The 14828-nt window shown below is 38.7% G+C and overlaps 2 protein-coding genes across 2 annotated transcripts; one reads left to right on the forward strand and one right to left on the reverse strand.

Moving 5' to 3' along the window:
- Positions 1 to 5996: 5996 nt before the first annotated feature.
- Positions 5997 to 12072, reverse strand: LOC144425275 (uncharacterized). The gene is made up of 2 exons (XM_078114835.1): positions 10684 to 12072; positions 5997 to 10267 (listed from the first exon to the last, which is right to left on the reverse strand). Exons 1-2 carry the CDS (start codon positions 11285 to 11287, stop codon positions 10212 to 10214), a joined length of 660 nt encoding a protein of 219 aa, XP_077970961.1. The 5' UTR covers positions 11288 to 12072; the 3' UTR covers positions 5997 to 10211.
- A 5-nt stretch (positions 12073 to 12077) lies between these two features.
- On the forward strand, positions 12078 to 12901 carry LOC120328483 (histone H2A-like). The gene has a single exon (XM_039394991.2). The coding sequence runs from the start codon at positions 12145 to 12147 to the stop codon at positions 12517 to 12519; it is 375 nt and encodes a 124-aa protein (XP_039250925.1). The 5' UTR covers positions 12078 to 12144; the 3' UTR covers positions 12520 to 12901.
- Positions 12902 to 14828: the final 1927 nt, after the last annotated feature.

Below are 14828 nucleotides of genomic sequence, written 5' to 3' on the forward strand. Positions count from 1 at the left end.
TTTTGACAGATAGGCCAATTAAAAGCTATATTTGGATACACGGAAAACGATTATTCGTGAAATATCCGGGACAGGAAAAAACGTGTGGTTTTTGCAATGAAAGGGGACACATGAGAGCACAGTGTCCCACAAGAAGGCAAAGAGCAGAGACGGGGAGACAAAATGACGAGGAAACAACGCCGCACGAAGAAGATGAGAGAGTTGACAAAAAAAGAACAGAACCAATATGTGAAATCGAAGAACTGCTTAAAAACGCAAGCTGAGCGGAAATGGTCAAAGTAGAAGAAAATGAAAAAAGTCCACAAATTACGGTCTTGAACAAAAAACAGGTATCCGAAAAGACGGACATACGAATAAAACCACAACCAAAACAGGAGGTAACACGAGCTCTTAATATGGTAAAATCGCAAAAGGAAATAACGCATGAAAATGGGGTAACGCCCAACGAAATTCCTGAAGAGGAACCAGACGAGGACGACTCACAATCGGAATCATCGCAGGCGGCCCAAATAGGGGCATATGAAAAAGAGGCAAATCAGAACGCAGCAGACCAGAACAAACAAAACAAAGGTGGGTGCGTCACATTATCGGAAAGCAGCAGATCAGAGGAGGTGGAAGTTTTCGAAAGCGACAGTTTGGGAACTACATTCGAAGAAAAGGGAAGTAACAAGAGGAAATGGGAAAGCTCAAGCAATAGTGGTGGTTCCAAACCAATTCATTAGTTATATTAAAGCCATCTATTCTAGGATACCAGATGCATAGCAACTCGCAAGCTGACCCAATACAACAAGGGAAGAAAATTTCTACTTAGGAACAGCCACACTAATAAAAAATGAGTTGCAAGAAACAAACATCATAAACTACGAGGTAAAAATACCCAATAGGGTAGTTTGCACGACATTATTCAACTTCTCAGACAAGGAAGAGATCACCATAACCAATGTGTATGCCCCATGTAACCGAACAACAAAACAAAAACAGACATTCTACGAAGAGCTCATTAACTTATTAAAAAAGTCCGAGACCAAGCAGATAATCTGCGGCGACTTTAACATGGTCTATAAAAGAATAGACTCTTTTATAGAAGCTTCGTACCCCCTCAATAAAACCGAAAGAATGTGGAAAGAATTTATTCAACTTTATAACTACATCGACGTTTTCAGACACCACTGGCCAGACGCAAAATTGTATACTATAACTAGAAACAGACAATCTAGACGAATCGATAGACTATATATCCCGTATGAATTTAGCCACGAACTAAAAAACACAGATTACGTAATCAATACAGTATCCGACCATCACTTTGCGTCACCCGTCACATTTAAAAATATTGGACAAGTAAATTGGGAAAGAGGGACATGGAAAAATAGTATTACACACTTCAAACAAGAAAAAAATTAGGCAGTCAATCATTCAAATCTACAATGAAGAGAAGAAGAAGAAACAAGAATTCGGTATAATCGCAGACTGGTGGGACGCAATAAAAATAAAGGTCAGAAAAGCTATAATTGCACACGGTATAGAAGAGGCAAAAATAAAGAAACGAAAATAAGAAACGCAGAAAACAAAATCAGCGAGCAAATGTCCGAATCTAAAACAAATACATAAAAATATATACTGACTAAAAAGTTGAAACAAGAAGAAAAAGAAAAATTGGAATTTGAACAACAAATAGCAAAAATCAAATCTTTGGAACAAAATGAAAAGTTAGATTAGTTGAATGGTTTAGTTACAAAGGAAGAGATACTCGCAACCATTAAACAAATGGGAAACTACAAGACACCAGGGCCCGATGGGCTGTCTAAAGAATTTTACATTTTGGAAGGAAATTAGTTAAATATTGCAAGTGCATTCGGCACTCTCCCAAATAGTACCAAAGAATCAGTGGTGACGCTAATATATAAAAAAAGAAACTCCAATCACTTATCAAATTACAGGCCAATATCAAACCTAAACGTGGACCTCAAAATAATATCGAAAATTATAGCAAATAGACTTAAACCTGCCTTAGACAATATCGTTCTTCCAATCCAAAAAAGCGACATCCCAAGACGATCAATTTTTGACAATTTGAGAAATATTCAGGAAATATGGAACTACAGCATCAAACATAATCTACCCCTCTATATACAAGTTTCGACCAGGAAAATGCCTTCGACAGGGTAAACCAAAATTCCTTTTCAAAATCATGGCCAAGCTAAATTTTGACCAGAATATCAGGAACCTAATCAAAGAGATGTATAACGACATATTCAGTACTATAAAGATATACGGGGAGAAAACGATGAAAATCTTTCTAACAAGGGGCATACGACAACAGTGCCCTTTGAGTATGGCTCTATATACTCTTGAAGCTGATCCGCTAGCAAAGAGGAATAACTCAAAACTGCAAAATAAAAGGTTTTGCTCTGAGGAAATACAAATATAAAATTGACCAGTTCGCAGGCGACAATACCACCCACTGGACTAACATCGAATCGATCGAATAAACATTCCTGGAATTCAAAATATACGAAATATTAACGGGACAAAAACTAAACGAAAAAAAGACAGAGTTTCTTTGCACTAACGATTTGGCAAAAAAAGACCCACTCAACAAATACTCAAAACAAAATATAAAAGTTTTAGGCCAATACTTCGGCCCACTACAAATAGAGAAAACATGGAATGAGATAATTACCCAAATCCATCACATCCTACAACAAAACAAACAAAGAAACGTGACATGGTTTGGGAAAATCCAAATTATAAATGCCTTGAGCATCTCTCAGATAATGAACATTGCTCGAGTAATAAATATTCCCAATAAATACATAAAGAAGCTGAATTCAATGTTTTTCAAATTTATCTGGCATCCCGAATTCATGCAATTTACAGCACAAGCAAAACTCAAATCAGACTACGAAGAAGGAGGTCTGAGAGCCCCGTGTATCACGTCGAAAATTCAGGCCTGTCAATTAGAAAAATAAAAGCCCTTATATCACTAACAGAAACTAAGTAAATGTGGCAAATAATATCCCTCTATGACCCAGGACCCAAACTGAGAAATATCCACCCGTCTCAGTACACGAACTGAATGCCCCATGCTATGTTAACACCGACGCATGGGGTAAACCTTATAAAACTAATGAACAGATTGAATATAAAAGAAGATCAGTGGCTAAACATTACTTTCAAAGAGCCCTATCATAAGATCGTCCGATCCATTCAACCGACAAACAGGGTGCAAGACAAAAATGAGAAAACCTTCAATTGGAAAGAATTACTGAGTAAAGAACACGACACAAACGATATCATTATAAATAAAGAAAGAATTACATCGTACAGAATGGCACAAAATGTCACTCTAAATGGATCCAAAATAAGGAAACTCAATATCCACCAAACAGCAAAGAGCAACAAAATGCAATCCTGAGCTGTACATTTTGTCCTAGCCTGAAGGATGACAACGAACATCGGCTCCAAGAATGTCCATTTACATGGGGAATATTATATAAACTACAAAAAACAGTGAACAAGGCCCTTGTAACTCACCACCCCTTCCTAAACGAGCTAATAAAATACAACCAATACTGAGGAACAACGTGCTCAGGCGTCATCGACTAATTACCAAACGGCTCTTTTCAGAGCCACCACATTATTGAACTAATTTTAGTTAAGACGAAGATATGAGTCGTTTCCTCGAAACTGCGACGCATCAGGGGCGTGTGGCTGACAGCGGTTCTTTTTAGAGCCACCACGTTTTTTGGCAAGTTTGAGTTTGTACTCGCGCTAATACCAACAGATAATAGTGAGTTTGCGTTACCAATACTGACTTGTTCGTTGGCTACTGTGTCGGTTCGAAGTTACTTCTTCTTTTCACAGGAAACGCCGCCGTTCGTGACGTCTTTCTCCCGGAAGACTGTGAAACGCGTACCGGTCTCAAAAGTCCCGATGTCTGTCGTATGCAAACAACCACTTACTTCGTTCGCATAGGGGTGAAAGTTTGCGACGCATTATTTATATTATATAAATCTCGTACAATATAGTGTGGGTGGTCCTGATAAAGACCGTTTTGTGTTTCGTTAGCCGCGAAAACGACTTACTTGGAGCTGGTGTATTTGGTGACGACTTTTGTTCCCTCAGAAACAGCGTGTTTCGCGAGTTCGCCTGGCAGAAGCAAACGGACAGCAGTCTGGATTTCCCTACTGCTGATGGTTGAGCGTTTGTTGTAGTGTGCCAATCGAGACGCTTCGCTAGCAATTCTTCCGAATACATCGTTGACGAACGAGTTCATGATGCTCATTGCCTTGCTGGAAATTCCAGTGTCGGGGTGTACCTGCTTCAGTACTTTGTAAATGTAGATGCTGAAGCTTTCTTTTCTCTTCGCTCTGCGCTTCTTATTGTCGCCCTTCGGCGTCCGTTTCTTGCTTGACATTTTCTTAATATTTAATTTAACCAGAACAAATGTACGCACAAAAGAAAAAAAATATATGCACTTAAAAATAGTTTATATACAAATCTACATTAGAGTTTGACAGATACGGGGTTTGTATTCGAATCTTGTGCCTAGATGGTTATGTTATTATACCCAGCTTAAATAAAGTATTGCCACCTTAGGTGCAAGTCTTCCTATACGTTTTGTATTGGTAGAATTTTACCGAAGGTAGAAGTCTTCCCACACGTTTTGTATTGATATAATTTTACCGAAGGTAGTGCTTCCTTTACACGCGATCGATGCCCATATTATACGTGCTTAACAATCCACTAAGTGGGTGTACGTCTTTCATGGTATTAGAGAACGTCTAGGGAAGAAGGTGTCTATTGGTGTTGTACAAGTGGGGCTTGAAGAGACCCGGTCTGTACGAGACGTTGAAACGTCTCGTCCATGAATCAGCTTATGCAGGAGGGTCCTCGAATTTGACTATAGGTCCTCCACTTACATACTAGCGGAATTGTTTTATCCTAACGCTTGTGATATTTTTAAATCTATCGTTTACAAGGTATGCGTTCGAAATTAAGGCGGGTTGAATCCTGAATCCTGAAATGGTTAGCTTAATTAAGTATCAAATTTGACTTAACCGCAGTTGTCCTACAACTAAGAGGTTACATGTTTTACATCTACAGCGCTACTATACGTCATCTCTAGGGCATTACATATATGAATTTACAACTTATAGGATGTTGCCCTACCCTTGCCAAAGGCTGCTGCCCTACCCTGGCCTGTGGCGGGGGACTGGGTTTCACTCACGTTTCGAAACATATGCAAAAAAATAGAAAGAGCACAAAGCACAAAAAAGTAAAAAATAAGCACTAACATGAGTATATACACTAAATAGTATCACTGCACAGGTAAGGTTAACGAAAGTTATGGGTGCACGTCTTTATAACATGGAACATAGAAGTATACCAAAGACGCTACGGTAAAAAAATAATTTGAAGTCGGCCAAGAAGGGGGTGCGTCCTCTGGCGAGATCAAAATATGGATGTATATCGCCGGATGAGAACAGAACAGGCCTAAGTCACAATTTTGAGTTTTGAGAAAAACGCAAAAAAACAATTTGGAATTTTTTTATTTTCGAATTTCTAGATATTCACACTTAGTAAAGTCCTGAGCTCTGGTTATTTTAATGTGGATGAGAATATCTTTTTAATCAATATTTTTTGGCACTTCAGCTTCAATTCTTTCCTGCTTTTTTACCCCCATAAGAAACTTTGGCCCATTCTGTTCTCAACAACTTCTGAAATTTTTTGTATGGGATGCAAGGTAAAACAAGGTGACTTAGGCCTAAGTTGCATTGAAGAAATTTTTAGGGATGTAAGTTTCGGACATTTCATTTCTGATGTTCATGCCCATCATATTGGAACTTAGGACTATCCTTTATCAACATTTTGGGGTTTTGAGCCATGCTCTACACTACAAGGTGGTGGTCTTGAAATCCTGAATTTCTCAATAATAAAAATTTTAGCTGGACTTAGGCCCATTCTGTTCTTAAATATTTCAGGCCTAAGTCCAGCTAAAATTTTTATTATTGGGAAATTCAGGATTTCAAGACCACCACCTTGTAGAGCATGGCTCGAAACCCCAAAATATTGAAAAAAGTCAATTTTCCAAAAATGTGACTTAGGCCCCTTCTGTTCTCATCCGGCGATATATAACATATGCGTTTTACAAGAGTGATAAGAAAAACTGTGCGTCCTTTTAAAGGAATTAAGATTCTGAATGTGTGCCTTAAAAGAACATAATCATTTTACATGCAAAGCTCGCTGTGGGTCTCTAGAATTTGCTCAAATTGTTCCAGCTGAAGGGCTTACCAGGTATTAATAATATTTCATAAGGTTTGGCCGAATTCCACGTATTGGGTAGGATTTAACTAAGCCGAATCGTATTTTCGAATCATTCAGTAGTAATCTGTGACTTATTATGTATTAACAAAATAGTTTTGTTCCACCGTTTGCGGTGACTTTTTAAATTTCGTAAAATATTTTTATTAGGTTTCAATAGGCAGTGATATATGGATTGCTAAACCTTAGTGGAAATTTTACTTGAAGCAACTATTTATAGCTTCATATCTTAAGTTGGTGTGTGAGTTGGGACCAATCGGGCGGTATATACACTATAACTATATCGCATATGCCTCGAATACTGGTGGGGATTTGATCAGAAAGAAGATTAAGGGAGTACGTAACGTTAGATACCAAAAGAAATAAGACATATAGAGCCCAAAGAAAAAGTAAACACAATGTACTCCGTATTATAGTTTGTAATCTTGTTGGCACTCCGCTGTTGGCGCCTCAGTGACGCATATTCATCTTAACGACATATAGAGCTATTGCATATTTTTCACATGTACTATACTGGGTGCACGTCTTTATATGCAGAGAAGATCTTAGGTGCAAGTCTTTTTATTGGAGGAAATACTGTGTAGCCATATACGTGGATCGCTAGGCCTGTGAATTAATATGGTTGACGGTTGGCGTGTTGCTTCTAATTCAGAGTGAAAGTTGGAGGTGTAAGTGGGACATCCCATTACGTTGTTCCAATTTGAAGCAGCATATATTCTGTTATTTCATCCAATACCTTTACGATATTCGATAAGGAATCATTATATGTCGGTTTGTGTTTCATGCTCTCAACTTTGAACCTGTAGTTGATTCTTTTTTTGAATTCCTTGAATGCCCTCAATGAGCTTGGTGATTTCTTTCCTATTGCCACATTATTTCGCTCTGCCCATATGCACTGTTTCATTTTCGTTATCGCGAAAGCTAGGGTTATACTCTGTTGATCGTCCAGATTTGATGGGAAGTTATATTCCTGTATTAATTCATTTGATATGGGTATGGTAGGGTGTTCATTTCTCTGAGCCCATACAAATATTGCTGCCACCATGAGTTTGTGGGTTCTTCGCACTCCCCGAATAAATGCTTTTCAGTTTCTGGCTTCAGATGGCACCACGGGCATAAATCAGTGTTTGAAAAGAATCGTATACGGTACTTGGAATTTGTTGGCATGATCTGATGCGCATTTCCAGTTGAATATCATCTCTTTGTCATCAAAAAATTTGCTGCTCATGTTTATCCAGCTATTTGAGATCATAGATTTAATCTCTTTGGTCGTGACGTCTCCGATCAATTTGTTGTATAATTCCTTTGGAGTTTTGAATATATCGATCGTATTGAACTTATATGATTTGAAGATTTTTAGTCTCTCTTGCCTATGATCCATCGGCTTTGTTGTATGAGGTGTATCGTTCCGAAAGCTGTTACCGAGGTAGGCCTTTAGCTGGATGGCGACTTGATGATCAATTCTGCCGTGCAGGATGTCGTGTTTTTTTTCATCCTCTGCTACTTGTCTCCGAAGGTACACCATTATCGACTTCACAAATTGAATATCTAAGAAAAAGGAAATGTTAATTAAGTTTAGGCCTCCCTCACTCTGTGGTTTTGTGATTGTCTCGAACTCCGTCCTCTCATTTATCTCAAATAAGTATTTCATGCACATTTTTTGAATTTTTCTTCTGTGCCGTGCTTGTAAGGCCAGGTGCTGGGAGCAGTAGAGTAACTTTGGCAGTATTCTAGACTTTAATATTATGATTTTATCTATCAAATTATGCTTCATGTGGTTCAGGGTTTTGAGGTATTGCTTACATTTTTTTATTTTTGTGTCCCAGATTCGGTTCAAATTAATGTTCCCATAGAGATGCCCTATTATTACTACCGAGTTTTTTTTTTATAATTCAGCTTCAAGCCGGACGCTTTACCGAAGCGGTCTACCATGTGTAAAAGCCGCTCCTTTGCTCCAGCCGCTTTGGTCACAGCCGTGATGTCATCGGCATATGCCGGTACCTTAAACTGCTCTTTGCAGCCCTGTAACCTTATTCCAATTATAGAGTTATCTGCGCTTGGTCGGTGGTTAATATATAAAGCAGGCTGGACAAAGGGTCCCCTTGTCTTGTTCCTCTGTTAAGAGATACTTCTTGTGTCCATTGATATGTGTCCATGGATAATAATATGAACCTGGGCGTTGTTGTATATCTTTTTTATATATCTGATAAATTTACGAGACATACCAAATTTTTCCAGTATAGAGAACATGAAATTATGGTCTATTGAATCGTATGCTTTGTCGAAGTCCAGAGATGCCATGTGTCCAGATATTTGTTCCTTTAGCTGCGTTGTTAGATCTTTCAGCAGTATACCAAGATCCCCAATTTTGCGATGTGGAGTCAGGAATTGTTGTGTATAGGATATGTTCGGTAGTAGCTCCTTCAATCTTTCCGCGAGTATCCCGTTTAGAATTTTTAGGTCATTATTCAGTAGGGTTATAGGCCTATAGTTGTTAATATTATCTTTGTCCCCTTTCTTGTGGATTAGATGCATGATCCCTATCAAAACACTTTTATCTAGATGTGGGCTGTTATAAAACTCATTGATTAATTCCAGTAACTCGTTGTTGATAATTTTAAAGCACTTTTTGGAAAACTCTCCGCTTAATCCATCTTTCCCGTTCTTAATTTTCCTAACAGCTTTTTCCATTTCTGCCATTGTAATTTTTTTTATCTAGTTCTGGGTTTTCAACCACAATCTGGATTTTGGACATAAAAATTTTTTTTTCTCCTGGACAAGTTTCTTGCTTTTCATATAAAGCCGAATAATGTTCTTCAATAGGCTCCATTTTCTCATGATTTTTTGTTTTAATTTGGCCAGTAAGGTTTCTCAGGGTTCCAAATTCACATTTTTTGTGCATTTTTTTAATTTCGGCAAAGAATAATTGCAGGTTGTGTTTACCAGGTGAGATTTTAGCAATGTTCGATTGCAATTTTACTGTTTCAAAGTTCAATTTTTGTTGTTCTCGAAAAGCTCGTTTAGCCTGATTAAATTCGTTAAGAAATTTGTTACCTTTGTTAAGTTCTCTCCTATAGTGTTCTATTTTCTTTTCTAATATCACCATTTTTCTTTGTCTTTTTTTCTTTTCCGAGCTCCAAATGTTATGAGTAATCTTTTGGTCCTATCTTTAGCCATTTCCCACCACTGCATTCAGTTATATTGATAGAAGTCCTTCAGTGTTTTCCATTTATTCCATTTGATCTCGAATTCATCATTGTCATAGTGTGCTGAATTATTACGCCACACCCCTGGGCCTCTTATATCCTCAGATTTTACAGTTACAGTATCGTGGTCGGTATCAGGTATTGGTACATGTTTCACCGCTTTAATGATATCTATATTATTGGAGTATATCCTGTCTATCCTACTACTGCCTAATTGGTGGTGGTATGTGAATTCTTTTTTAGCTGGGAACAGGTGCTTAAATGTGTCCTTCAATTTAAATTTGGTGGTAAAGTCCTCCAAAAATTTTTGCAGTTTGGTATGGGGGAGATGGAGACGGGAATTTATCGAAAATTGGATTAGTTATTGCATTAAAGTCGCCTCCTAGAATCTATTTTTCATTAGAGTATAAGTGCAGGCCTAAATTTTGAAAGAAGTTAATCCTTTCTTCCATATTGTTATCACTAGTTCTGGTGTAAGCGTAGATATTGACTAATTTAATTTTGGTTTCTTTTATATTTATAGTAAGATTTAATATCCCGCCCTTATTGTCAAAGTTTTGATTTAGAATTATAGGACTTATCGTTTTTTTGTTGATGAGTATTCCAACTCCTGCTGATTGACTTGTGTATGAGTTCCAAAAAGATTCACAGGCATCCCATTCCTGTGTCCATTTGTATTCATCTCTGTTGGTGCTGTGGGTTTTCTGTATGAATATAATTTCCCATTCTTGTTCCTTAAAATAATTAAATAGTGCTATTCGTTTTTCCAAATTTCGTATTTCGTTAACGTTAATTGTAACAAGCTTAATCTGATTCCTCATTGGTAGACTGTGAAATTTTATATTCCTCTCGGCATCTTGGGCACTTTCCCTTATTTTGGTATTTGTTTAACGGTATTAGCGTGTGACAGCAATCCATTGGAATTGCTATATTGCAAACAGTTGGCTGGTGAAAATCGATCGTGCTTTTTGGGGCTATCATGAGCCTATCATCTCTGCAACATGTGCGGAAGACTTCGAATTCGTTCTTACAGTTGAAGCAAAGACCTGTTTTTGGTCGCTTATTAATCCTATGTGTTTTTTACAATTTGGGCAACTAGTCGTGGCCTCCGGGGATGATAAACTTATAGTTTTACGAAATTGGTACTCACCGCTACTGTAGCTTTTCCATTTCCTTTTGATGTTTCTTCTTTCTTCTTCTGTAATATTTAAGCTGTCAGAGAAGACTTCATGATCCGTAGTACTGTCGCATGACTCCGTCGACCTGGACCCCACCTTGTTTTGATTGTTCCCGTCTAATGCGCACGAGGTCTCTTCGTCCGCACACGTCGGTTTCCTTATATGGTCATGCTTTTTGTTGTCGTCTTGATGACGTGATATTGTTTCAACGGGCATCGCCCGTTCTGGTCTATCAATTTCTCTCGTGGGGTCTTCAGATTCTATTTTGTCATGAATTGCCTCTTTGCCTGTTATTATATTATCCCTATGCCAAATTTCATTCCCGTTGCTCTTCATTGTATCCTCCCCTGTCACACTTGTACTCTCCGACTCCAATGATAATCTCTTGTTGCTTCTTTCCTCTATTTCTACGCTTTCCGCCCAACTGGTTTGTCTAGATAATTCTTTTTCTGGTAACGGAATTTTCGTGTTGTTTGTTTGTTTTGAATCTAAATTTTGGTTTTCAATTTGTTCTCGCAAGATTATTTCTGGATTTTGTTTTTGTTTTTTTAGTTTTTCAGGACATTGGAACCTCATGTGCCCCGGCTCGTTGCAATAACTGCATGTTTCAGATTGACCAGGATGTTTCACAAATAATTTAAACCCTCTTATGTTTATTCAACTTTGAATTGGGTTCGCAACCAAATGTTCCCTATTAATGATTATTCCGTTTTTAACTCCTTTATTGTCTTTTAGTTGTGCAATCGAGTCTTGTTTTCCATGGTTTTCTGTTATGTAGTTCATTACTAAGTTATCATTCATTTTAGTTGGCACCCAATTCACGTACGGTGGTAATTTGTCTGGTACAATGAGCCTATGAGCCGGTAGGCGCTTGCCCTCTTGCTTCAATTTCCACAGCATACGGTCCATTTGGAGCGCTTTCAGCCTGTTTGTAAAACTTACCTCAGTTGTCCCATTTCGGTACTGAACTATGCCATCTACTTCTTCTACCTTTATCCCCAGGTCCTCTAAAAACTTCCAAAACTCATCCCTCTTGATTTGCCTTTGCATTTTAAAGCTGAGGTCACAAGACCTATCAATCCATGATATATCCTGTGGGACATTTTGTGCCGCAACATCGGCATATCGCCGTCCCTCTCCAGCCATTGTACACACAGCAGCTACAGACCACTACGCAGCAAACGCCTTGCTTGACATTTTCTTGCTATCTTTAGTGGCCGGCATGTTGCTTTTTTGTCGGAATGAGGTGATCGACTCTCACAAAATTATATATACACGCGCGTATGTAAATGAGGCTGCGAGAGAGTCGCGTTTCGAGAAGAAGATCGATGTTAGTTTGTTTTTTGTTCACCGCTGAACCGTTGTCGAGGTATAAATAATCGATTGAACCGATCTATCGTCATTCAATACCGTACGCAAAAAACACGATAGACATGTCTGGAAGAGGTAAAGGTGGCAAATCAAAGGCGAAGTCTAAGACCCGGTCGTCCCACGCTGGGATGCAATTTCCAGTAGACAGAGTACACAGACTGTTCCGCAAAGGAAACTACGCGCAGCGTGTTGGAGCAGGGGCACCCGTGTACCTCGCTGCAGTTCTGAAATATTTGAGCGCTGAAGTTCTCGAGTTGGCAGGCAATGCTGCCCGTGACAACAAGAAAAGCAGGATCATTCCTCGCCATCTGCAATTGGCTATTAGGAACGACGAAGAACTGAACAAGCTACTGGGCGGAGTCACAATCGCCCAAGGTGGTGTGTTACCCAACATCCATGCCGTGCTTTTGCAAAAAAAAACGTCGAAGAGTTCTTGAGTCTTAAGTCGCCACATTAAATGACATAAACGGCACTTTTCAGTGCCACCAACTCAGACACTGTCGAGCTTAATGTTTTATCACAGCCGAACATATTAGGTTGGTTCGCGCATCTATCCATCTGCCTTGTACGTGACGGTCGGCAGTAACAGGTAATATGTATGATATGATTGGCTCGTGAACCGTATGCGCTCTCACCGCTATGTTATAATCGAATTTGATCTTATCACTTTTATATTTCACTATAGTATTATCTAGAGAAGTATGAAATATAACACAAAAGTACACGTCTATTCAATTCTGGGAGTCGGATCATTCAAGCTTTACAAGAATTTAAAAGCCCGGTCGACAAAATACCACTTGGATTTGTAACAGTTCTCATATTTATGGTATCGCAATTTATTGTCAAAAAACGCAAACTTGTAAACAATGTCTGGACGAGGTAAAGGAGGCAAATGTTTGTTGCTCTTGAAGCCCTCTGGCGTTTGCTGGTAATAGATATGGCAAGCTCGAATGCGGCTTCGTCGGAAGTTCGTAATTGCGCCTAGGTGGCAGCACAAAAGATCCCACGGATCGATAGATCCTGTGATATGAGTGTAAAATTCTCTAGGCAAATAAAGAGAGAAGAGCTATGGAAATTTTTAGAAACGATCAAAGTCGAATTTGAAGATGTTGATGGCATTATACAGTGCCCTGATGGTACTACCGAAATAAGTTTTTTCAACAAATTAGGAGCAATAAAAGCGGACAGAAATATTTGGAAACTGAAGCAAGAAGGACAAAACTTACCGGCACACAGCCTCGTGATACCGGATAAGATTTCAATTTATATCAACTGGGTGCCAATCAAAATGAGAGATGAGGATTTGATACAATATATTACTTTCAACCACGGAAAACCGGATTCAATCGCGCAGCCAAAGGATAAAAAGGGGAATTAAAACGGGAGCTAGACGAGTAATTATAAACAGGGAAATAATTATAAATAAACCAATTAAAAGCTACATATGGATCAATGGAAAAAAACTGTTCGTGAAATAACTGGGCCAGGAAGAAACCTGCGGGTTTTGTAATGAAGGTGGCCATATGAGAGCCCAATGCCCCACGAGACTACAAAAATTGGATTTAAAAAGAAAACAAGAGGAAATGGTTATTCGGGAATAGAAGAGACATAATGAAAAAGAAAACACTGGATTGAAAGTGGAAATAGAGGTACCCCCAAGTTGGGCCGAAATTGTGGGATCAGAGGAAGCGTATAAAAAAGGGGCTGGTAATAAAGTCTCTAACAGAAAAACGGGAACCAAAATCGTCGAAAAAACAAGAGATACACCTTCTAAACATGGGGTGGTGACAAAAAATCAGGAAATTTCATGCCCGCAGTCCAAAACAAGTCAGGCGGAACAACCAACGCCTACCAATGTCGTGGGAGTGGAACGAGATGACGACACAACAAATTCGAACGTATGGCAGACGGCCCATATAAGAAGCGATAAATAGAATCCCAACCAGTGCGCAGCATGGCGTGACCATCCAAACAAAGGCGTGGGCTCAACACTATCGGATAGCACTAGCTCGGAGGAACTGGATATAGTAGATTGCGACAGTTTGGTAACCACGATTGATGAAGATAGAAACAACAAAAGGGAATACGATACATCAGGAAGTAGCGGTGAGTTCCGTTTATGTAATGCTATTAGCTTATCGGCCCCCGAAACATCAATCGAGTGCCCTAACTGTAACAGGTGCATATCTCTATTAAGCAATCAGAAACGTGTGTGCTGTTTTTAACACCCCGTGGGGAAGTGGAATTCGACTATCCAACTATATGCATAAACTGCAATGAACCAGCCGTACCCTTACAATGTTGCCACACCCTAATATCTGTAGAGCAATATCAGACAAACGATAAGTGCCCCGGATGTAGGGAAAAATTTGCCACTCTACCCAAAAAATGGAAAAACTAAAACTTGTAACAATAAATGTAAATGGCCTGAAAAACTACATCAAAAGAACCACCTTTTTTGAATCCCTGAAATCCCAACAATGGGACGTTATTTTTCTCCAAGAGACGCATAGTCAAATTAAAGATGAAAAGAACTGGACAAGAGGATTTAGATACGGTCATGCAGTTTGGAATTCATATATTAGTAAATCTGCAGGAGTAGGAATTTTGATTAATATATCTAAAAATGATATAAAAATTTTAAACCCAAAATATGACAATAAAGGCAGAACTCTCATAGCAAATATAGAAACCAGGCAAAATAGATTTACTTTGGCCAATATTTACGTCTATACTTATTCCTCAG

This window comes from Styela clava, chromosome 7 (genome assembly GCF_964204865.1).
Source record: "Styela clava chromosome 7, kaStyClav1.hap1.2, whole genome shotgun sequence".
In the NCBI taxonomy this organism is placed as follows: Eukaryota; Metazoa; Chordata; class Ascidiacea; order Stolidobranchia; family Styelidae; genus Styela; species Styela clava.

Coding starts and splice junctions, on each gene's coding strand:
- LOC144425275 (XM_078114835.1), bottom strand. CDS start 11,287: ATGAGGTTCCAATGTCCTGAAAAACTAAAAAAACAAAAACAAAATCCA. Junction 10,268..10,683: donor ATGGAAAAGCTACAGTAGCG/GTGAGTACCAAT, acceptor AATTATTTTAAG/GAACAAGAATGGGAAATTAT.
- LOC120328483 (XM_039394991.2), top strand. CDS start 12,145: ATGTCTGGAAGAGGTAAAGGTGGCAAATCAAAGGCGAAGTCTAAGACC.